At 39.2% G+C, this 24634-nt stretch overlaps 2 protein-coding genes across 5 annotated transcripts in view; one reads left to right on the forward strand and one right to left on the reverse strand.

Moving 5' to 3' along the window:
- Positions 1–569: 569 nt before the first annotated feature.
- On the reverse strand, positions 570–11891 carry rassf6 (Ras association domain family member 6). Of its 4 annotated transcripts, none has more exons than XM_038734193.1 (11): positions 11743–11891; positions 8338–8405; positions 7753–7831; positions 7304–7464; positions 6802–6896; positions 6405–6604; positions 6184–6285; positions 2713–2764; positions 2464–2582; positions 1369–1470; positions 570–958 (listed from the first exon to the last, which is right to left on the reverse strand). In XM_038734193.1, the coding sequence occupies exons 2-11, from the start codon at positions 8394–8396 to the stop codon at positions 914–916; spliced, it is 1014 nt and encodes a 337-aa protein (XP_038590121.1). In that variant the 5' UTR covers positions 8397–8405; positions 11743–11891; the 3' UTR covers positions 570–913. The 4 variants fall into 4 exon arrangements, with proteins under 4 accessions (XP_038590121.1, XP_038590118.1, XP_038590119.1 ...); XM_038734190.1 differs by having other exon boundaries at positions 1373–1470; positions 11743–11890; XM_038734191.1 differs by lacking the exon at positions 11743–11891 and adding an exon at positions 10265–10717 and having other exon boundaries at positions 1373–1470.
- A 5610-nt stretch (positions 11892–17501) lies between these two features.
- Positions 17502–24634, forward strand: part of musk (muscle, skeletal, receptor tyrosine kinase) — a 31724-nt gene continuing 24591 nt past the window's right edge. The window contains exons 1-2 of the mRNA XM_038734706.1: positions 17502–17782; positions 24257–24383. Of these exons, the coding sequence (XP_038590634.1) occupies positions 17701–17782; positions 24257–24383 (209 nt within the window). The 5' untranslated portion in view covers positions 17502–17700. The remainder of the gene's footprint in view (positions 17783–24256; positions 24384–24634) is intronic.

Raw genomic sequence — 24634 nt, forward strand, 5'->3', positions numbered from 1 at the left:
AGGAAAAATAAAAAAGCAGGTAAGCAAACATAGTTATCACCCTTTGGTTTGTAGTCACTTTGAAGGCTCGAGTTTGGCATTTTGGCTGTTGCCATCTTGCCACCATGTTAAGACAAGATGGTGGAGCTGGTCACAGTGCACAAAGGGTCATTTTATGATAGACTTCTATGCAATCTGACTTCTTTTGCAACCAGTGGAGTCGCCCCCTGCTGTCATAAAAACGCAAGAGTCTGGGAAAAGTGACAATGTCTAAAGTCAAACAAAATTATATCCAAATTATAAGTTCAATAACAGGGTTACACTTTCAAATTTACCATAATCTAACAGTTACTATTTTATTGTTTTCTTTCTTTTATTATGTATTTATTTATTATGGTGCAAAAGGGACACTATTGGCACCAACCTAAAGGAATAAGTACCCATGCTGGTAGTCAATTAAATTATTTCCATTCAAATTGTCTTAATCATTTCATACATTTATGTATGTAGATTAATTTACTGAGTATTAGTTAACGTCTGAAAAATACCTGCGGTACACTCCACAAACATAAAGCACAAAACATAAGGGGTCATGCTGGTCCCACAACTCATATTTATTAATGAACACACAACACTGATTTACAGTTATTTACAGTAGCATCTTGCTTATTTTACAAACTCTAAAAAAAATGAAGGAATACAGCAAATAAAATTGATATAAGTGACTAAGTTTGTAAGACTTGAGAAAGTACCATGTATTTTGTCACTTCTTTGTTGTTCATCTGTAGTGTTGTCATGTGGTATGTTCCAAAATCATCCTTTGCATCATTAACTGTAATTATGAAGTTAAATATGAGTTTTGCTTGTAACTGATCCTGTGTCAGTGATTCAGATCGGCAGTCATCAGACACTGGTCTCAATGTGAGGGGATGTCTTACAGTTCAACATATGGGATAGCAGTCTGTGCTGGTGGTGGTACCTGGCACATGCACACACACACACACACACACACACACACACACACAAAGACATTCACACATACACACCATGAGTAAGTATCAAAATATTTTGTTATTTAAACATTTTAAAATGAAGTGTCTGCTGAATGAAGTCATGCAGAAGAGGGTAGTGAACCGCACACTGTCAAACTACATGATTGAGCATAAAGATGTTTCATATTATGGCTGTAATGTCTGACACAGGTCACAGGTCTTTAACAAAGGCTTTGCTTTCTCAGTAAACTTCTTGCAGAGTTTATTTCATTTACGCATTTAACATTTCATTATGACTCTGTAGATGTCAATTCTCCTTAAGATGACATGACTTATTAAAGAAAATGAAACTAATGGCATCCTTTAAGAAAGTTTTCAGGAGTATAAGATCACATACTGACTTGCCAATGACGCTCTGTATTTCTCTGTTCTCCTCCTCTTTGAGTTTCAGCAGAAACTGCTGCAGGATAGGAAGCTCCAGGTTCAGATACTGGGCTACCTGAGAGGAGAGGAGAGGAGAGGAGAAAAAAATTAAATACTGGATGTTGAGTATTATTTAAAGACATTTTGTATACCCTAAGGAAAAATATATAATGCTGTAACTCTCAAATACTAAATCTTTTTTTTTTCTGATGCACTGACGTCACTAGAGGTTAAATACATGCTAAACAGGCCTTCTTTTCAATTGCTATCTGTCTTAATTGAAACAGAAGAAAACAAGGGGGTAACACATTTGGGTTAAGGGGGGACCTAGAAGATAAAAATTAACTTAAATTAACTTTTTAAATTTCGCTGTACATATTGAATAATTACAATGGAAAAACAGGGTACCAGCAGACATTGAATCCTCCTACCCCAAAAAACAACAACAAAAAAACAACAAAACAAAACTGTAATTACAGTGAATAGGGGGTAAACAATGGAAAGTTATTTACCAGACCTCTATTTAAACACATTAACGTAACCTATAAAACTATTTTACAGTTAGAGCTATAAAGACACACCCTTCATCCACGGCTAAGCCTAATACTTTGTTTCCTACCAACAACAATATCATAAAAAAAATTAAAAACACTCTTCAATGATAAGTACTTCATTTTAAAAATGTTGTTGTTAAGAATATTTAGATAATAGACTGTTAGCCATTGTTCCTGCCTTCATACTCAGCAATGAATATAGTAATTAAAAATCCTTATGGAAAAAACTTGCTGGCTGTAATCTAAACTGTTACATTTCTTCAATTATATATGTGAACATACTTCACATTTATGTGGCCACCCAATTAGAGATGGACTTTCATTTAAATGATAGTATGTCCGTTACATCAGTGGCACAAGAAAAATGTCCTGGTGTTGGCAACATCTGACAAATACCATCATTCTTGATAACGAAAAAATATTCTCTCTGTAAACTCAAACGAAGCAGTGTGCACAATGTTTTAATATTACTACCTCTACCTCAGCCCCTCGAGAGGCGGGGCTAGAGTACTCACATCATTGCTAACTTCCTCTTCGTCCATGTCCATCAAAAAGATCCTCATGATGTCATCAGAGGGACCCTGTAGTATGCGCTCCCATAGGGGCAGGTCTCTGTTACTGAGCTTCCTCTTTTCTGGACAACATACACACACACACACACACACACACACACACACACACACACACACCAAATGCTACACATTAAAATACATTCTAAATATTTCTTTTACTGTGTATAAGTCTGATTTGCAAACTAACCATACCTCCACTCTGATGGACACAGTACAGAGCAAACTCCTGGGGATCGTTCTCTATCTGTAAGAAGATAGAGAAGAACAATCCTTGTAAATCCTTGTTCAGCAAGGATTGTCTGAGGTCTATTATTTGTATTTAATAAATCACAATACTTCACAGTCTATATTTTGGTCTATTATTATGAATTATAATATATCAACTGGTAACAATAAATGTTTTGTCTTAATTGGAATTTTTGAAAATAGCTGTGTAATCTACTAAAGACTGAACAAGCAAAATTAACTGGGTGAACACCCAGTTGGGGTTAAGAAGTAAAAACATTACAACTCCTGCATTCAAAACCTTACTTAAGTCAAAGTTTTGTCAGCTAAATTGACTTAAAGTATCAAAAGTAAAATTACTCATTGTGCAGAAAATGGTTCCTATTAGTATTATAAATGATGTTTCTGGATTAATATTTCTGGGGCATTAATGTGTATGTTGCATTGTACTGCTGTAGTTGTGTAACCAGGGTGTGAATTATACAGTGACAACTGGGGGGGTCAACTTTTTTTTTTCCAGGCCAAAATTAAAACCCAGTACAGCACAGAGAGGGATTCAGTAAACTAAAATCTTACAATGCTTACAATATCCTTTCTCATTTAACTAATGTGTGCAGTCTGTAGACGATGATAAATCAAATTCATTACACCAGTTGATGGGTGCCCCATACCACACGACAACTTTTTTAGTCAGAGGTCACTATTCTACAGCAAAACTGCCAGCAGGTCAGACACACAACAGCAGACCATCATGACCACTCAAAACAGATCCACACAATGTTGCACCAGAACCAAAGACACTATCATAAAATCCAGTCTGCACTATCATATCTAACTTTCTTTTTAGCAAATATCTCATGTTGACTGTGAATGAAATGTAATCTGCGTTCAATAAAGCAGTACACTGTTGGGGAATTGGGAATTTTTGGGTCCCAAATAATAATAAACAGTACAGTGAAAACCTGCTCCATGGCACTATATAAAAAAACAATACATGTGAAATAACAAACCTGGATTTTAACATTTACCTAGCCTGGTAAAACTCCTGAATTCGACAGTGAAAACAAAGATCATGCTTACTGTAGAAAGACTCACAAAATACTTAAAATTATATAATAAACTCTATATTGATGTCAAAATGTGTATCTACTATAACTAATCCTCAATTTCACTGCTCATGCCTAAGCACCAGGGTTGGATAGCAACTACATAAAATATGAAATGATATAGTGGAATGAGGGTGGGCTATCAGCTAGCTAACATCACATAGCACATTTAAAGTAAAATAAATGCTAATTACAAAACTCTGAAGGTAGGAAAGTTAAGTGTATTAAAGCAGCTAGATAGCTCACTACTGACATTAACTTACAGTGTTTCCCCTAGCGTGTGGTGGTCTGGACAAGTATATCCAGCTGCAGCCCGCAGACCTAACCAGATGTGACGGAAGTTGATGGAAGTTGAACTTCCAAATATGGTTTGTCCCAGAAGACACCGCGCACAAAACGTGATGATGTTAATCTTGGCTCACGTACAGTATAGATCCTAATGCAAAGCGTTTTGTTCTTTAGAGGCCAACAACAGAACTTTAAATACACTTCTGAGAAGTTTTGAGGCGAGAAGTCAACTTTGTAGATTTCGAATATCAGCAGTTTTACAAAAATTGACGGCTAATCGAAAATGTGTTCCAATGTTTTCGGAGTTTAGAAGCTCCGACGGGTGTCAATATTATATAGCTGCAGTTATGTTACCGGAGGCTGCACAGCACGGCCTTACGGCAACGTGCTAGCAGATAGGGTTAACCAGTCGACATGCATACAATCAATAACTTCATTCACCCCTGTGATGGTTAGGGTAAGATTAATATTCTTCGGGGGGCTGTCAGGAATAGCTAGCTTGCCGGCAGCCGGTTAGCTCCCCCAGGCCCAGTCACACAGACCGCTGCGGCCAACACAGCAGACATGTCCAGCAACAGCTGAACGATAGTGTTCGTACCGTTATTCTAGCATTGAATTATCAGTAATGTAAAGTTTTAACCTAAATCAAGTTACATCTGGCTCGTGATGTACAGAATATTCTTGGTTTGTGAAACTTAAAATCACTTTGGAACAAATAAAATATACAACAACAGTGGTAACTGAAACATTGCTTTATTATTATCATTAGGCTATTATAAATAAACATTTGCAGGAATTTTAGTATTAATATACTATAATAATAATATATAATTATAGCATACTGATTACTACGTTAACGCTTATCTTATTTGTTTTTATTTAACGGCTCTGCGCGTGCAGAGCGGCCAAGATAAATGTCAGTACATTTTGTGTGCGGTGGCTTCAGGGAGGTAATATAAGTGGAAGTTCAACTTCCGTCGTGTTTGTCTGCAGGCTGCAGCTGGACACTTCTCGGACTGGACATTACTTTGAGAAAAGAAAACGAGGAAGTTGAACTACCTGGTGAGTTCAGAAAATATGTGTCTGTAACTTTATTCCAGCTATCGTTGTACTTTACTGTGAACAAGTTAGCATAGCATAGCCCAGCTTGATCCGAACTATATTCAGAAAACATTTTAAAAGTTGTTGTCCTGCTGACTTGCTGACAGACCTGAAAAAGCATGAATTCATATGCCAAAAATAAATCAGCATCATATTGTAGTTATTTCAGCATCAGTTTTATCCGTTTATTGCAATTAAATCACAGTAAATTGTCTACTTTGGGTTCATTTAGCTGTAGTATTTGCGGATTATGTTTATTCGCTTAGTGTCCAGCGGTCAAACTCGCGCGAGTAAAGAGGGGCGAAGAAAACTTCACTTTCAGTGTGAACACACCTTTAGAGGGTCAAACCCCCCCAATCCCCCTCGTTATTCGAACCATGTGTGTAACTACTTCAAATACTGTTTTGAAGTGTCTTGACAGTCCTGTCAACTATCAACTCCAACATGTATTAAATGTATAACACTATTAATTATATAAAAGTGGTAATGTACATTTTCACACAATTAAATTTTTTGTAGCTATTTATTTCAAGCATTTATCAATTACTTTGACTGATTAGACTTCTTTGCTTGCTTCCTAACTAGTTTTCACACACTAATGCATTCAATGAATACAATTTCACACACCTGCACCTCAGCCCTGTTTTCAGTTTTGTTCAGAGTATCCAACTTTTTTTAAATAGTATATTTCGCTTACAAAGCAGGATCATTTTTGTTTTTTGAATCACCAAATGTGGAGATACATGGTTTTAATTGGACAGGAAAGGTATGAAAAATGAATAATAAAAGTAATCTAAAAAGTAGCTAGAAACTAAAGCTGTCAAATAATGTGGTGGAGTAGAAATATAGAAAAATAAATTATGTATATATATATATATATATATATATATATATTTCTTGTGCCTTTTTATACAATAGTGATGTGTCCTGCATTTTGACTCACCTTGAACTTGTTTAATAGCTGTTCAATGACCTGGTTTGTGGTCATCCTGCTGGAGATACGAACTTTAGTTGGAGTACCAAAGGACGGAGTGAAGATAGAGGTCTGTAGAAAACAACGAGATATTTGGTGAGCTACAGCACAGATGGGAGTGAGAGAAAAAGTGAGACATATGGAAAGGGAGAGGAGAATTGAGCTTGGCAGGAAGAACATTTTAAACCTACCTTATAGTTATAGAAGTGTCCATTGATAGAAAAGCGATGTTGTCTAACTTTCTCTCTTTGTGCTGCTGACATGCCCCTTCCCTTCCTCCTCTTGACCAATGAGGCGTCACTCATACAGCGAAACAGGTTGGACTCCGCCTCCAGCTCTGAGTTCTTACGCCTCACATGACGCAGTGTGGTGGTCTCATAAACAACTGGGCCTTTGGAGTGTGCAGAAACACATGACTAAAATGTCTCATATTCAACATGTGTTACACTATTTTCTTGTTTCATTTTTGCGAAACCAAACAGAAAAATAAATCACGATTGTATGTGAAAAATGAGGTTTCAAAACAATCAATGAGTTGATTGCATGTCTTTGAAAGAAAAAGAAACATTATTGAAAATAAAAACCAACCTGGTAAAGGACTGTTGACCACTGTGTCCTGTGTTGTCTCAGCCATCTCATCAATCTGGTGAAGGTCAACATATTCTCCCCATCGTGTCATACCCCTGCAAAGAAGAGAAAGTATTGTCCCAGACACTTAAAACGGATTTCCTGCATGTAGAAATGAACGGCGGTTAAATTTGACATGCTTTAATCTTGGCATGAAACATTTGATTTACACAAATGTTTATCATATGTTGCATGAAGGACACTGTGACTTTTTACTTGGAGCTTTTTTAGCTCGGAGAAATTTAGCATACTCAGTGTCTCTCATGTAGAGAGCCGCATATTTATTTGTGTTCTATTCTTTTTCCAGTTTTAACTGGTCAAACAAATATGACAATTCCTTCTGCAAAATGGATATCTGGCAAAAAGAGGTGTGAGCCTGATGGCCAGATAAGCATGGGCTTGTGAATGCAAAGGTTCCAAAGCTCTTTGTATTTTGCTCCTTGTTGTTTACATAAAAACAAACCTCTCGTTTTCGAGCGGGCTGACTGGACTGGTTGGGTCAGACGAAATCGGAAGAGCAAAGGGAATCATCTGCTTTTCGTCCTGTATTTTCAGCCTTATGGGTCTTCGCACTCCCCAGGAGATGTTCAGGAACCCTTCCACCACCACCACTCCATCAGCACCCTGTTACAGACAGAGACAGACCCACAGACACCTGTACGGTGTATAATTCTGGCCATAAAACCAATTTACATCCCACTTTATGGCCCAAATTCAAAAGCAGCTATGTAATAGCTAATAAATAAGAGTTCTGAAGACACTACTTAAGCTTCTCATGGTCAGTCTACTCTCCTGTGAATCGTCCAGCAAAGTTATGACAAACTTCAAGAGGCAGTAACAGGACTGGCTGGGAGAAAATATGAATTGATTTAAAACAAAACAGGAAATTTTAAGAATTCGATTATAAGATACCTGGGAGTAACTGAGGTGCAGCTGAGTCTGGTCCTTTAGGAAGTAGTTGTAGGTTCTCAGCAGTGAGAGAAACTCTGCTCTGCAATGAAAACAGCAGCAATGAGTGACTGAGTACATGGTGTTGCACATCATTACATAGCACAGAGCAGCACCACACAAGTTATGTAACTGTAATGTTCTCGTATTCATGGTCCAAATATGGCTGATTTATGAGTAATTGCTATAGTCTCTTCAGGGAAAACAAGACAACAATCATGTTTGCTTATCACTGAGCTTATTGAAGCTGGGGTAGACAAGTTATTTCAGAAGCATTTTCTGTTTACGTTCAACAGCAATCGATAAATCAATATCTGTAGCTTTGGCAGAACTGTAATAAGCACAGTCAATTATTGCATTCTTGGCTGGCCTACCTGCCTGTCTACATAGCTACCTGCATGCACTTCATTACACATAAAAATATGTTTTGGGGGAGTGGTTTTGGAGGGAGGCCTGCAGGGAGGTTGCCTGCCCCAGCTTTAATGTCTATATGTAACATTTACCGGACTGTACTAAAACTAAGTCTCAGCTGCATATAAAGTGACCCACCTGGACAGTTTCCTCCTGTCCCCTGCCTGGATCACTTGGAAACATGCTGCTTCAGTCATCTTTGTTTACTGCAGAGAGAAAAAAATGAATGAACACATCATTCACAACAACAGCTACTGTAATCACACCATAGACACACACGGGCTACATCTGCCGACTTGTTGAATGCTATTTCAGCATGCGTGTTACTGTTGTAGATGTTCCTTAACAGACACCTGAGAAGCATTATGTCAACATGGAGTAAGGAGCTGCACAGGAATTAAACTGCACTGCAATTGCCCAGCCAGCACGGTGTCACTCCTTCCAAAAATAAACAATATAATTGAAGTCTTACCTTCTCTAACATGGCAAATCAGAGCTCTCTTCTTAAATCTGTTTCTTTGTCTCTGTCTTTCTTCTTTCTGCGCTTTAAATATCTATTTCCTCTCTCTCTTGCTCTGTCTCTGAAGTTTTTTGTGTTATATTTATCCCTCTCTCGCTCTCTCTCTAGCTGTGCCTTTACTCTTTCACTTTCTTTTTTTGTCTCCAAGAGATTTAATAACAGTACTCCACCCAGTAACCAGTGATGACAGTGTAGACCCAACCATTTGTTTATTCTTCTGTCGGAGACACTGAAGCCTGTGCCTGTGCGCCTGTTGGAATATCCATGTGGCTTCTCTTTTTTGTTAATTAAATCTTTCTCCCTCTGTTCTTCTGAATGACACAGCAGTCTGTGCTGTTTGTCCCTTTCTTTCACTCTTTCGATCTCTCTCTGTCTCAGCCTGTTTGCTGCTAAGAAATATCTCAGGTATTCAGCAGTTGTCATCCCAGCAGACCTCCACTCCCTGTTAGACTGACAGCTCACTCTTGTACAGAGGGATGAACCATTTTACACCAGCAACAACAAAATTTAAAGGTGCAGTACGCAACATGTAGTAAATCCCACATTGTCATTGTCCAAAAAAAGCATGTGCCAATATGGCATGTGGACCGTGTGGAATCACACGTGATGTTTTACATTTCACAAAATTACATGTGAAATGGTATTCCACATAATGATAACATGTCTAATGTGTTTAACATATGATGAATTCTTATGTGCTTTTTATTCTAAACATGTAAAAGTGAGAACACCTTCTTTGTAATTCGACTGTAAGTTACAAGTTAGTTGTTCAGAATGAAAAAGTGTCATTAATACATAGTAATAATGATAGAATGTATAGGATCAGTATAAACCCCTTAAATAAGTACCATTATGTTAAGTACCGTTATGTTCATGGCTAGCAGTGAACAGGTTGTGGCAACTAAGATTAAGCACAGAAGTTTTACTTAAGCAAAATCAATAAAATCATCAGGAAAAGAACAAGCTAAATGTTTGTCAGACAGCAGCAACTGTACTAGGAACAGCCGCATATTTTTTATGTTTGTTTCATGTTTAGCTTAGGGAGAGGAAAGTGGAACTAATATTACACTTTACTGACTCAAGGTATTCTGCTTATACCTGTACAAAGCATATAACAAAGGCAGAGTTATGAGTGGGACTAAGTGATGAGTGAGCTTAAAATTCAGATAGGAATCTTTAACTTAGTCTCTTTAACTTGTCTAACTTGTTTAGCTGCAAATTGCATTGCTTACCTGTTTATTTGCTTATAAGCTCCCTTAATTTTTTATTAATTTTAATTCTTTCCATCATATTATTTTATCATGTAACCTCTCTATTTTTATTTAAAGCTCTATCCTTTAATTTACTGTGTGATAAATTGATTAAGATAAACAGAGGTCAGTCAGGTCAGAGGTCTGAATGATGCATGCCTGAGAAACACTTAAATCTGCCTTTTATTTGTCTGGATTTTAACAGGGATCCAAGGGCACCTTTCCAGGTACAGGATCTAATTCACTTGATCACAGCACTCAATTACCGTCTACTGGTTTGGAGCTGCTCACTTACTCATTTGTAAATCCAGGCTGTACACAGTGACGCCATGTTTGTGTCTGAACAGACTTTGCTGGGGAAGGGCAGATGTAGTTTTGCAAAAGGTTAATGAAGGTTAATAAAAGCTTCTTCATTGCAGAATAAATACAGTAAAAAAGCACTGAAGAAGCGTTAGAGTGGATTAATGGGCCGATTACACCATGTGCAAGAAGTCCAAAGATTCACAGCTTTCTCTTTTATCTTTAACTTGAACCGATGAGGGCACTTCACTGTGTGTCTTTCAAGCCTCAACATGCAGATTTTAAGATCCCCTGGAACAAATACATCAGAACTGTATGTGTTATTGAGCACAGTCAAGTCAAGTCAATTTTATTCACATAACCCAAAGTCACAAATTTGCATCAAGGGACTTTATTGTATAACATACAACACCCTCTATTGTAAGACCGTTGATTCAGAGAAGGAAAAACGTTTAACAGGGAAAAATGGAAGACACCTGAGCAGCAGAGAAGGTGCATGTCTACATATTGCTTTTGTGCGTGTGTGTGTGATTTGTGAATCATATGCCAACAGCCATCACAAGAGAACTACTCATAAATGGTCAACATTGCAAAGTCAATGGGCACTTCCCCCTATTCAGAGGTTGTTCCACTATACTTCCAGCGAGGTATTGGTATGCGTGTTTAAGTTCAGGTTTGATTGACTGGTGGCAAAAAGTCTACACCATGACCTCATGAGGCTTGATAGAAAACCAAGACAGTTCTTAGATATTTACCACCAATGGGCTCAAATGTAGAGCAATACATTCCAAATACAGGCTATGCAAGATGTTAATTAAAGGCCATTGTAAGCTTGATTGAACTCAACTTTCAAAGAGGCACTATCAGAAGTGAGCTATAGAACTATTCATGCTGTCATTATGAATTTCTCTCATAAAGCCAAACCAGCACACGCATGTGGTGGGCGGAGCAGAGGGTGCAGTGTATGTACGCAATAAGATACAAGCTTTTATAAAACTGTGAGCCGGAAAAACATAGCCAGCGGGAAAATTGCCAAGTTACACCATGACACACCCAGCTTCTCCCTTTATTGTCTTCCTGCCACTCCAAATCTCTCTCTCGCTGCCTCTCTTTCGCCCTTGCCTTTCTATCTTTGTACGACGGGACAAATGCTCTTCCTCACTCACATGCACAGATTTGACCTTAAGTAAACTAGGTAATGTTAGTATAGTGCCCCCTAATGGGTTCTGTTACACATCTACTTTTAGGCAACTTTTTTAGGCAACATATCTGGTGTGTTGCTTACCAAATTAAAGTATAGCAGACCCGTAAAATTAGTTGCATTATTTTATCAGAATTAGGAAATAGTTATTCATGCTATTGAAACCCACACACATAAACAGTTAATGCACCTAAAATTTAAGTCATATGAATTTTGCATTGAAACAAATTGAAGCATAAAAGAAAGGTGATCAAACGTTCATTCACTCCTACCTGGCCAGGCTTCTCCAGACAAATGAAGCTGGGTCAATCCATGTTTGAGGACTTGTACCTTGCGTGTGTGTTTGTATGCGTGTGTGTTTGTTGATAGGTCCAGAGTACAGTGCGTGTGTTAGGAGGTGAGCTAGTGTAGCACACTGCAGCAGCTGGTTAATTATTGCAGGACACGTTGAGACAGTGTTGGGAGGGAGGGGCGGCTGACTGACTGACACCAGATATGACTCAACTGTGTTATGTGGGTATGAGTGTGTGTGTGTGTGTGTGTGTGTGCGTGCATGCATGTTTAGAGAGAGAGGGAGGTCTGACCAGTGGACTGCTGTTAACCAAGTGTTAAAACAATATGTAGATTGCAATTTTGTGTATGTGTAGCAGGGTCTAATAGGATACTGAAATGTAGTCACTGACATGATGTAACATTCAAACATTCAGTTTTCAAACACACTTTGTCTAGTTTAGGCATAGGTCATAAAATATGGCTTTCTGAAACCAGCAGGAAAGAAGAAGAAGAAGAAGATATACTTTATTAATCCCTCAAGGGGAAATTCATTTTTTCACTCTGGTGTTATTATTATTAGTATACACACACAGTCCGAAACACATGCACATGGAACAACACGCAGAGAGAGTTCAGAGTGACGAGGCAGCCAATCAGTGCGGCGCTCAGAGCAGTTGGGGGGGTTCAGGGGCTTGCTCAAGGCCACCTTCGGCAGTGCCCAGGAGGTCAGTGTGTTTTTGTGTGTCAGTGTGTTATCTGACTCCCTTGTGCATGTGGAATATATACATTATAGTATAGTTTTATTCCAAAATTCTAATACATTTTGGAATGGAGATTTCCATTATCTATAAGCCATAATTATCAAGATTAAAACAAACAAATATATATATATTAACTTTATACGTAATTTTTTAAATTTAAATTAGGGAAGAAAATGAACTTTTCACAATATTATTTTTTTCCCGATGCACCTGTAGCAGATTCATCTTCATAGTCTTCACCATAGATGGTGCCCTTTTAGATCTCCTTGAAAAAACTTTGAAATCCTTCACTACCCAATTCAGGCATAGAGTACCCCAGAGATCAGTCCATGGTCCTTTCCTGTTCTCTCTCTCATGTTACCTTTGGGTTAAGTATTTAAAGGGGCAATATGTTGTTTTCAGTGGCCACTAGAAGAGCGGTTTTAAGAGTGCATTCGCTGCATTTAGCCAGCGTGATACAAGCCCTTTTTGCTTTTCAGTAACCAACGTTATTTGTGAGTCTTTCACCGGTGGCTCAGCAATGTCAGCACAGCTAAATGTATTGGATGATAAGGAAACGGTGAGAGCTAGACTGAATATTAAATGACATTGTTGCCACACTTCCATTATGATGCATTACTGTATATTATGTGGGTCACATAAGTTACAGCAAGTGAGACAGTGGAGAAGCTGCGGTCTGAGTACTGGTAAAACAACAATAAATCTAAACTGAACGTTACAAAGCAAACACCAGTAATTTAGATCTGTGCTAAAGACGGCTGGCCGCCCAAGGCTAGTATAAACAAATTGCTCCACATTTGCTTTTTACCGTTACATCATTTCTTGTGAAGTAATGTGGAAAGCAAAATAACGAAATAACTACAGCAGGGGTCGGCAAATAAGTCTGGCATTGGGACAATTTTTTTCAAGCTGTTATAGGGTGGGCCAGAACAACATCAAATTATTTATATTCATATGTACAATATGTTTAGCTCAGTCGGTACTGTGCGGGACTCCCCGTAGGTAGGTTGTAAGATCAATTCCAACTCACAGTGGATATTTTTTTTCTCCCTTGTTGAACAAAAGGACACTTTTGCACATGCTCATAATAAAGCATGTGCTGCAATGTGTGCGTGTTCCGGCGTTTGATCCGCATTCATAAACCTGTGGACACTTTCTCATTTCCCTGAGGAAATTCAGGAGAATCCAATCGCACGTTTACTGACGCTTTTTCAGAGGTGTGTCAAGCAAGCCAGAGACTCTTGAATTTCCTTGAGAACTCTTCCAAGTAAAAGCTCTTGATAAACTCGACATGAAGCATTGCTGCAAAAGACGTTCTCATGCTTTTATTTTAGAGGTATAATCACTTAACAGGAAGTGATTGTGTAAGTAACTGTAGCTAGATCTATTTCAGCACCAGCCATCATAAATTTAATTAGCCTATTTTTCTGCTATCAAAGCAATCTGGCCGCGGGCCAGATACTATTGCTGGTGGCCGCCTATGCCTAGGCAGGCAGCCTATTGCGGACCACTGAACTACAGTATTTTGCACCGGGATAACGTCAACTGCTCGGTGTTAGCCGGCGAGCTAACGTTATCTAACATGAGCCAACTAAAGCACAACATCACAATTTATTTCACATGCTTTGTTTTTGGTTCAGGACTCTTACCATTAAATTTCAAGTCAAATTTCTACACACTCAGGGACCTTGTCTTCAAGCTTTATTACATGTGACCAGTAACTGTAACCATGCCTTAGTGTTTATGCTCTCTGAAGAGAAAACAGCGGTTTAGTTCTACTGTTATGAGACAAACATTGTAATTCAATGCCCCACAATTAAAGTACATACAGGATTACTGGATGCATGTAATGCAAACAACTTGGGACAGTATGGGATTAATATCCTTCCTTGATTCAAAACTGAAAATAAAGTTCTGAAAGGTTGAAACTAAGTGTTTGAAAACTCAAAATCTTACAAAAAAAAGTTTCGCAAGATCGTTCTTTAGCTTGGATTTGCTGCACCTAAAAACATTTGACAGCTGAATCAGATTATTGTGAGTCAGTTTAGTTTTCAATAAAAAAAGTAGTTGCCTTTACATCCAAAGGTGTCTTTGAGGATGAACTGATGAATGGCAACCCATCTGTTAATGGTCATTGTTCATTCATTGTAGACAATAACAATGAACTCCAGGATGAAGCTGTCCACAAATATATGTCTTCTTCTAAGAAAAAAACAACAATACAAATAGTTGTTACTGGTTAACTACAGTAAAGTCAACTTTAAAATGACTGCACTACCACACATAAAACGTGGTTTAATAGAATAATCACATTTAACAAAAGCATATATTTTGGCTTAATAACTGTCGAGATTTGTCTGGTTGATAGTCTCCATTGATAGTTTACTGTAAGTTTAGCATTTTACGCAGCATAAATTAGCCTAGCGGCTAGCGGACTTTTCCATCTCCTCATAGCTTAACAAATTACATGTTATTTATACTATTTCTTACTCACCGCTGGTTCAGTTACTGCATCTCCCGACACAACACCACGGGTGACATCGCGCTGATGAACAAACCGCCCTGAACTACTACCCCTTACAGATTCCTTTTCCACATCCATGCACCGCTTGGACGGAGACGGCCAGCCCGTCCAGGGAGCCGTGCTTCCTGAACACGTAACCTGTCCGCGTCTGTCATTGGCGGAGCAGTCTGTCAATCCCTCTATCCAGTAAATATGACTTGTGATTGGACCGTACTTCAGCAGACAGCCAAGCTTGGCCAAGAGCAGAAGGCCCTGCCTGCAGGCCTTTTTTTTAAGTTCCGAGGTTGCGAAACTTAATTTTCGCTCAGTCTGAGTTTCTGAGTTTCAGAGCAGAGCTGCGTGACAACACTGCCACAAATCACGTGAGTCGCTAGCTCGCAACTGTGTAGGCGTATCTCGGCAAAGTGGGTGTTTTAAACTCAGTTCTGAAAAAATAGTCTGCAATAGGAGTGCAAATGTAATGTAATAAAGTTTCGCCCTTTTGAAACTCAATTTTCAGAGTTTCAAAACTTTTTTTCACACACATTTGCACACCAGTTTTCAGATCACCATTTACAAGGTTTCAAACCTGAACAACAAATTAATACACTGGGAGAACACTGACAAATTTGAAACTCTGAAGAAGGAAAACTCAAAAACAACATAATGTTTGCAGAGATTTTTTTAATTGTTTACATTTTGCAAGCTTGCAAATCTTAGTTTTCGATCTTGCAAAACTTTTTTTTGTAAGATTTTGAGTTTTCAAGCTTTCAGAGCTTTATTTTTTCAGTTTTGAATCAAGGCAGAATATTAATCCCATAGGACAGAAGCCTTATGCCAGCAGGCTCCAACAGACTACAACACAAGCAGTATCCAGTTTTTTCTTAAATAAATAAAATATCTTTTTAAACATGTTTGCAAAACGTTTTGCACAATATACATTTTACTGTTGTGGTGCTAATTCAAGAGCAGTTGAACACCTGTGTCAGCAGAGGGAGTCAGAGTATCAGTACTAAAGTTGTCCAGAATTATACTGCTGAGTCAGTGGTCCATGACAAAGTAGTAGTTTGACAATGTAATGGGTTTTGTTTTTGTTTTTGTCAGGGTTTGCATCCTCAGATGTGTTTTAGATGCGGAGGTGCGCTGCATTTATTAGAAAAAAATACTGCTGAAAAAGAAGCTTACTCTTATTCTGCCATGAAGTACAAATTACCTTGCATGGCAGCACCACCTAGTGGTGTGAAGTGGCAACAAGAACAAGAACTACTAAAATCATATACTGGTCTGCTTGTGTGTGTGTGTGTGTGTGTATATATATATATATATATATATATATATATATATGTGCGTGCGTTGTTTGATCTAAGACATGAAGATGGAGGGAGATGAGAGTTGCACAAATGTACAGTATAAAAGGGATAAAGGAAGGGACCCACTGAAAGACAAACACTGGGCAAGAAACTACATCTACTAGCTTTGGCACATGACAAGACAAAAGACAAGGGTATGGCATCATGAACGGCAGCCTCACTATCACAAGTGATGGTATTGTCCGTAATATACAATTGAAGCCTCATACAAAACAACAGTCACAACTATATCACTTTTGTTAAGGCCAACAGTTAAACCTAATTAAAAAAAGAAAAAGTCTTAGAACGCTAGTTGTTCCTTAACAACAATGTGTAATGCTAACTGTGCCTGCCAAGGGAAGCACAATAGTTGACTCCATCCAAAGCAGAATGGATAAGGAGCGAATGAACTGAAATGCCATTCCTTTCCTAAAATAAAACAGGACATACAGGCTGGCAGGCAACAGGTGGACACAAAGGCTGTCTCCTGGACTCTGTGTGTGTGTGTGTGTGCATCAAAGTGTAAAAGTAAATACATGTTAAGTAGCGAGTTGGAATACGCCTGTGTGTACATTTCTTTGTAAAAATATGGACAGCTGTTTTCCAGTATGTGATGCTTCACACATATTTTTAATGTTGTTTATCTGCATATAAAACAGCATATTAATGAGAAAAGAAGGTTCAGATGCACATACCATATATTGTAGCTTACTGTATTTGACTGGTAATCTATCCTGTCCTATATTGGGTAAAATTCTGTGTTACAGAAGTTGAAACTTGGACTAGATTGGATACAAATGGGATTGGAGATATGTGACAGCAAAAAAGTGATTGAAAAGTGGATTTGTACTATATTTGTGCAGCAATGTTTGCTATCTCTGAGTTTTGGACTTCTGGTATATAGCTTCACTGAGACAAATGTACTTTATGTCAACTAAAATGGCCCTAAAGCGCAGAACCTTGAATGCAGCTTTTTCTGTGTTTCGATGAATAAACAGTGGACTGACACTGTTGTTGATTACTGTGAATGAGGATAACACTCTAAAGGCATTGGAGCTTTGAGCGTGGCTACAAAACCTGTGAGTGACTGTACATGAGGACAGCTAGCAGCTGCCACTGTCCATCACAAACACACACACACACACACACACACACACAGAGTGACTGAGCTGGTGCTTGTTGAGCACAGAGCTCATGGCTGTCCCTGGCTAAGACGCAGACGCACACAGTGAAGAAACACACCGAGTGAACCAACAAGAGCATCGCCTTACCTGCTATGGGATTCTAACCACCAGCTTATTCTGTACCGGTGAAAAAGATTTGTCAAGGCGTTCTAGAGCCAGGATGAAGATTGTAGAAACCATTTCAGTCTTCAAGATCCTCTTTCTGCTGGTTCTGGTCACCTCAAGTTACGGGATACAGAGAGGTACATGAGTTTTTCATTTGCTTGCAGAGTTGTTAAGAGTGTGTTTTGTAACATAGGTTTATCAAAAGCATATTGAAGTATTGCACACCTAAAACACTGTGACTTTTGTATGCCTTCATTAATAGAAGAGAAGAAACTGTCTTGTGCTTACTAAGATATAGTAATAAGTGTCACAAAATGTAAACAATGTACAAAACAGAAGAAGGAAAAGGGACATGGATAAGCAATATAGCCCGGTGCTGTATTTACAATATAGAGATTTTGCTAAATCTTATCTCTGAATGTGCACCAATGTGTGAGTAAATATGAAAAGCTCAGTAGGCTAAAGATAACATATTCAACAATGCATAGGTAAGTAACAAATAAATATCATGGAGAGCATCCTCTATTCTGGCACTTGAGTTTTTTTAACCGTGTGTAAAGACTTTTCCTAAAGAGAATGCAGGTTGAGTTTCCCCACATACGTACACATCACCTGTTTTCCACCGCATCCTGCAGGGAAAAGGAGAAGGTGTTTATAGGCCTACATAGTGTAAATGTGACTAAATCTATATCCTTCCTACATTCTGGCATATCCTCTCTGCAGGCTGTTGTAAAGGTGGTTAGGAACTGGTTATTCCCTTTGCTGTTTGCAGATGATTCGCCTCCACCACAGCCGTGCCGTGCGAACATGATCAGAAACTAAGTGGGCACCATGCAACTTTAATTCCTGTGTTTCTTCAGTAATCGAACTCAGAGGCTTTAATCAACTTCAATAGCTGTAATAAACCTCTCATCTGTTTTGCACTTGCCATATGAAAGCGCATTGATAATGAAAAGATAAAAGGTCCAGATATAATGAAAAAATGGACGTCTTGTGGGCTGACTTTTGACAGCAAGTTCAGCTGTGGCATCAGGATTTCAGGACATGTGAGATGGGTACCATATCGAATGCTGGCACAATTTTACAGTTCCATACACAGGCCTTGACATACAATACATGTTTTATTAGTACAGATGTACAGTACAGTCAGAGAAACAGGTGGTGTAGATGCTGTCACATTCTGTCGGGGTAGATATTGTAGCTGGTAAACTAGGTTGAGTTGACACGGTGTTGGGCTGGACTTGGCAGACGGCCTGTGCGTTGTGTAATGTATCGGTGATTAGAAGCTTGAAACGAATGTGGATGGCATCTTTCTTGTTGGTCCAAATCACTGAAGGCATCCTGTCAGCACTAATTTGTAGATCCGAGTGAGAAAAATGATTTGCCTGTCAGTAATGTTACCAAACACTTTAAGCAAGGAAAGTCAAGTTTATTTGTGTAACACATTCCAACAACTAGGCAATTCAAAGTGTCTTACATAAAACAGAAAAGCAACATAGAATAGAATAAAACAGGACAGTGTAAGATATTAATCAAAAGCCTTAAATTTGATTTAATAAAAGGCAGGGTTTAAAAGAAAAGTCTTCAGTCTTGAATTAAAAGAACTGAGAGTTTTGGTAGATCTGCAGTTTTCTGGGAGTTTGTTCCAGACATATGGAGCATAAAAACTGAACGCTTCTTCTTCATGCTTAGTTTTGACTCTGGGGACATAAAACGGGCCTGTCACAGATGACCTGAGAGGTCTGGAAGGTTCATATGGTAGCAGAAAACAACTAATGACGATGTTGTGCAAATACAATATTGTCAGAATCATTGGAATTCTTTCCAGGGCTACCGCATCCTCAGTACCCGAAGGTAATAGAGTGTGTTGGACAGTAAAGATTGTGAGTCCTTATACAGTATGCTTTGATTACCAGCATGAAATTCCTCCTAAATACCATAAGTTGATGTTTTTAAATGTCCTTGAATGTACTGGTTACACAAACAAGATACTGTATGTGTTAATTAGTCAGCAGTAGTTTTTAATGTTGGACAGAGTCAGCTGTCTCCCAGCTTCACAGTAAAGCTAGGTAAAAACGCAAAAACGCTGTTAGACTAAAATAAAATGGAGGGACCGAGTACGAGCAAGGTTTGGGTTTTCAAGATCTAATGTAATCACCCGTGACTGGAGTGAGGACAGTTTTACAAGCTGTGGCTACAAACGAATATTTAGCAACTCTGGATTGACAAGTGCTGTAAAATGCATTATTATATAATTATTATTGCCTCTTTGTTGTGGCTCTGAGGCGTGGGTGAAGTTGAGCAAAGCTGAGATGGATGTCACAAAAGGATTCACTTTCATGTGTTCTGCTAGGCTGAGCTGTCTTTTATTTGCTGTGTTTGATTTCATTTGAAATGAGTGTGAACAAACAGTTAAAATGAATGTTAATCAACTAGTGACAGCATGAACCAAAACAATATTACACCTCCTTTCCTGCAGACAAATACATGTAGAATCAACATTTTCTGTCAAAAGCACAATGTCTTTTAGTCAACTACGCCGGAGGCCAGTATTATTGTAAATATGCCCTAGAAGCGTGAATCAAGACCACTTATGCATTTAAAGGCATTGTGATAGGTTAAAGAGGGTGTTTAATGTTGCTCAGCTGGTCTGTGTGAACCGAACCTCTACAAACAATGGATGACTCCCTAGCAGACATGACGTGCCACGAGAACAATACTATTTTTGTGTTTGCTCTTGTTTGACCATAATGAAATTATCAATTAAAAAAAAAAGAAGAACATAAAATCTTGTATCTGGTCTGCATGAGTCAGAGAGAAAACTGTTTACAATTTGTTTCAAAGTAGGGAAAAAATCCTAGAGGATGAACTGCAAATCAAAGCAAACACCAAAGGAACCAAAGGATGGTTTAAAAGTTGACAGAGACCTACTGGGTACTGGAGGAAATGAACAAACACAGAAAAGATGCAAGTTAAAAGTAATAATAATTAACATTGATGGCATCTGTTGTAAAATACATTTGGGCACAGTACCTAGAGGCGGGTCTAACAGCCGGAGCAGTCGAGACCCTCCTCAGCGTCAGGACCCCGTCCACACGGATCCTCCGTGGTGCCCGGAGGATGAGAACTGCGACTCGGTCCAAGGTTCCCACTCGGGATCTGGCGGTGGTTCTTGGGGCCCCCTTCGAACCCCTGGAGTCAGCTGAGGCTAAGCACTTGACCCTCAAGATGGCCTTTCTCCTTGCTATCACCTCTCTGAGGAGGGTGGGGGATCTCCAAGCGCTTTCGGTTTCCCTGCAAAGCCTGGAGTTTGCCCCGGGGAATATTAGGGCTATCCTGCACCCTCGTCCAGGATACATCCCTAAAGTGCCTTCTTGTGCGGCAGGGTCCACAGTGCTGCAGGCATTTCATCCTCCACCTCATGTGACGGCGGAGGACGGGAGACTTCATCTGCTCTGCCCTGTCAGAGCACTGAGTATTTACACTCAGAGGTCCTCCCGTTGGAGGAAGGCTGACCAGCTGCTAGTGTGTTTTGGGTCCCCCAGGGCTGTGCTAACATACTATTAGCAACTGGATTGTTCAGACTATTTCCCTGGCCTATCAGGTGCGTGGTTTGCCTTCACCTGTGGCTGTGAGGGCTCATTCTACCAGAGGCATGGCGGCCTCTCAAGTCCTCCTTTCCGGGGCCTCTTTGCAGGATATTTGTGTAGCGGCTGGCTAGGCCACTCCGCACACGTTCATTCGGTTTACAGTCTTGACCTTCCTTCGGCACCTGGCACTCGTGCGCTCTCCTCTTAGTAGTGCCACTTTATTGCACACTGGGGCAGGCGGGGTTTTCGGCACGGTTTAGTGGGTATCTCGTTCCCATAGTGTCGTAACCGACGCAGTTCGAATTCCCTCGAAGTGGAACGTCTCGGGTTACATATGTAACCCTGGTTCCCCGAGAAGGGGAACGAGACACTGCGTCGGCCCGCCGCACCTCTCTCCCCGCCTGAAGCTAATGATGAGTGTGTACAGGTGTGCTTTATACTCCTCCGGTTATTCCGTCACACCTTACCGTTCTAGCAACAAGCCAATAGGATTGGAGTGATTTCATTCACGTTCAGACCTGCTTCGCCTAGAGGCGTTCCCATAGTGTCGTAACCGACGCAGTGTCTCGTTCCCCTTCTCGGGGAACCAGGGTTACATACGTAACCCGAGACGTTTTCTGCTGCACACCAGCAAATGTATATATTTATGTTATGGAGTGAAACCACAAACAGTAAAAATAAGGAAAGCAAACGATAATAAGAGGCAGTTGGTTCGGATCAAGAAGGTTTTTACAACATATGTAGAGAGCAGATGGGATCACTGTAATTGGCCTCCTCTAAGGACCTTGACAGCCCTGTATCATGTCTGGTGTCCAAACAGCATTTCCAAACAAGAACCTCTCACAAGGTCAAATCCAGAGAGGCTCTCTTTTAAACATGAGTCACAGTGAAACTCTTCAGATGTTGTCCATCTGGTCAGACATAATATTGGCAATAGCAAAACTAACATAGTGGGGGAAAAGACATTTTGCAACTAACCCACTCCAAAAACCCAGGCTCTACTATAATGTGCTGCAAGTACAGTCAACATTATTATTGAATCTGTGTAAGTATTTTCTGACTTTCAGAGGACTCTATGCTAATGCTAAAAACTATTTAGCTGAGGCTGATGTCATTATAGTTTTCAAGTATTTGGGCATAAACCAAAGTAATGCACAAATTAAAATTCTGACCTGATGATGCCTCTAAAAAGTCAGAGGATCATCAAAGTCATTAGGATTCATCCTCTGGGAAACCTGAATGTCTGTACAACATTAATTGTGGTGGACATCCTGACCAACACACCACTGTTGCCTTTCATAGAGCCATGCTGCTAGCATGGCTAAAAATAACAATGGGAAATCACTTTATAAAGCAGGTACTAGTGAGATATTTCACCTTATTTTGACCTTGGCTAAAATAGTTTCAAGCCAACGTTTAACCTCATACCAGGGTTTCAGTTTGATTTACAGTAGCTTTCTTTCACCCCTTCATGAGTCAAACAGCAGCAGTGACCTAGGGTTGGGGTGGGCATGTAGGGAGGCTATGTTATTGTGAAATCTTTGTTTCACAAGAGACAAAACAAGCATAATGTTCTTTAAATCCTGATCCTTTCCTTTATCCTCCTTTCATTTTCTTCTTCACTTTCCTCTCCGTTCCTTTTCCCCTCCTCTGTTTTGACTTCTTCTTCTCTCCTCTGTTCTCTTCTTAGTTCATACAAAGTTTAAAGCAACCCTGATGTCTCTGATCTGAATCCACATATAAACAGTTACTGCCTCACCCCTGTGATACTACTATATTCTTCCATGGGTTTTCCCTTTCAACATGTCTTTTTGTTTGTTTTTACTCTCCCTCTTATTTTCTCCTTGTCAATATATTCACTAGAGTAAAAAAATAAATATCAGACTACCTTACTAATACTGAGTTGCCTTCCTTTTAACCTGTGTCTCACTTGTCTAAAAATAATCCCTCTTCTCCTTTTTTTCTTACTACTCCCTTTCATGACTGAAGCTGACTATATGCATGAAACAAATATTGATCACATCTTTACTCTGGATTCACCAGGTTTATATTAGGTGGCAGGTGGTTTTGATAATTTTAATAATTGTAAATGCAGTGAACTGTAAACTGTTAATTTACACACTTTCCTTTTAACAAATACCATCTCTTGAAATGGGATAGTAGAGAACAGTGTGAGCACTGGGAATGGAGCCTATCCTTGAACCTTAACCCCTTGACGCCTGAATTGTTTTACAAAAAATTTTTTTTTAAATTATTTGTGTTTTCATTTGCATTCAAGCTGTTGTTAAATTAAGTGAAGAATGTTAATTTGTCTATAGAACATAGAAAAGATATAAATTCAGGTATGATGTAGGTGTGATGCAAATTAGCGACAACAGGCATTGGGGGAATCCATGAGCTATCTTGGCTTGCAGTCTGAAAGGAAGAGGTGTGATGCGAATTTGCGACAATCGGCGTCAAGGGGTTAAATGAAACTGTCCTTGCTTCATCTTCTGCTTGAATAAAGAAATAAAGCCATAACAAACCTCAAAATGTTAGCTCGAGTTCACCTCTTTTCTTCTCTGTCATCCTTACTTCCTTCTAATACTTTTCTCCTTATGTTTTCTGTCAATACTAAAATCCCAAATGCTTCAGATGTCATTACACCAATAAACAGACTCGCCTTCCCCTCGCGGTCACTGTTCTCCTGTCCTGCTAACAAACCCTAAAACCTCTGTCCCATTAGTCAGCAGTCATAGCTGGATGCTGAGTGACCGAAACAGACTACTCAAATCTAAAACAGGAATGCCAAGAATGTCAAATACTTAGTGCTGAAAATATGCAGCTGTTTACACTTCCCTGACAACAGTGATTCAGCTCAATGGCATTTTCAGTGCCAATGCATAATAAAGCGTGATGGCTGTGTATTGTAGTTTAAAGAAAATTAAAAAGTCTTATATCAATGCTGTCAGTGACTTAGAAAAGATTTTCGGGATGGATTTCTTGTGTTGTAACAAAAGTCTTCATGTTTTCATTGCCTAGCTCCTCGTATCATCACCTTATTAGAGACACTGGATGTACTACTGGATCACAATGCCACCTTCATCTGTGAGGTGGAGTCCCGTCCCCCTGCTGAAATCACTTGGACCAAGAATAACCACCCAATAATGTAAGTTCACACCTTAACCTCTTTCATTATTCAGCAACTAATATTTCTAGGAATCTACCTTTGCAGGTTCATTAAGGAATCTCACAAGCTTCAATGGTAATCTGTGAAATACTTGTTTTTATCTTTATTTTGGCTACATATATATTTGATGCAAACAGCGCTTTCCCACTGAGGTATGAAACATATTAGTGTCAAAAAGGTTCACTTTCAGGCAAATTCTAAAAATGTTAGTAATGTCAACATTAGCTGTT

The sequence above is a fragment of the Micropterus salmoides genome, unplaced genomic scaffold (genome assembly GCF_014851395.1).
Source record: "Micropterus salmoides isolate LMB-PRFRI ecotype aquatic unplaced genomic scaffold, ASM1485139v1 Ms_hic_scaffold_20, whole genome shotgun sequence".
Classification (NCBI taxonomy): domain Eukaryota; kingdom Metazoa; phylum Chordata; class Actinopteri; order Centrarchiformes; family Centrarchidae; genus Micropterus; species Micropterus salmoides.

Bases quoted from the DNA above. Each gene is read 5' to 3' on its own strand.
- rassf6 (XM_038734190.1), bottom strand. From the start codon at position 8,396: ATGACTGAAGCAGCATGTTTCCAAGTGATCCAGGCAGGGGACAGGAGG. The intron at 7,832-8,337 runs GTGGGTCACTTT...TTTTCATTGCAG, and splicing joins GACAGGAGGAAACTGTCCAG to AGCAGAGTTTCTCTCACTGC. The intron at 1,471-2,463 runs GTGAGTACTCTA...CTCTCCTCTCAG, and splicing joins AAGAGGAAGTTAGCAATGAT to GTAGCCCAGTATCTGAACCT.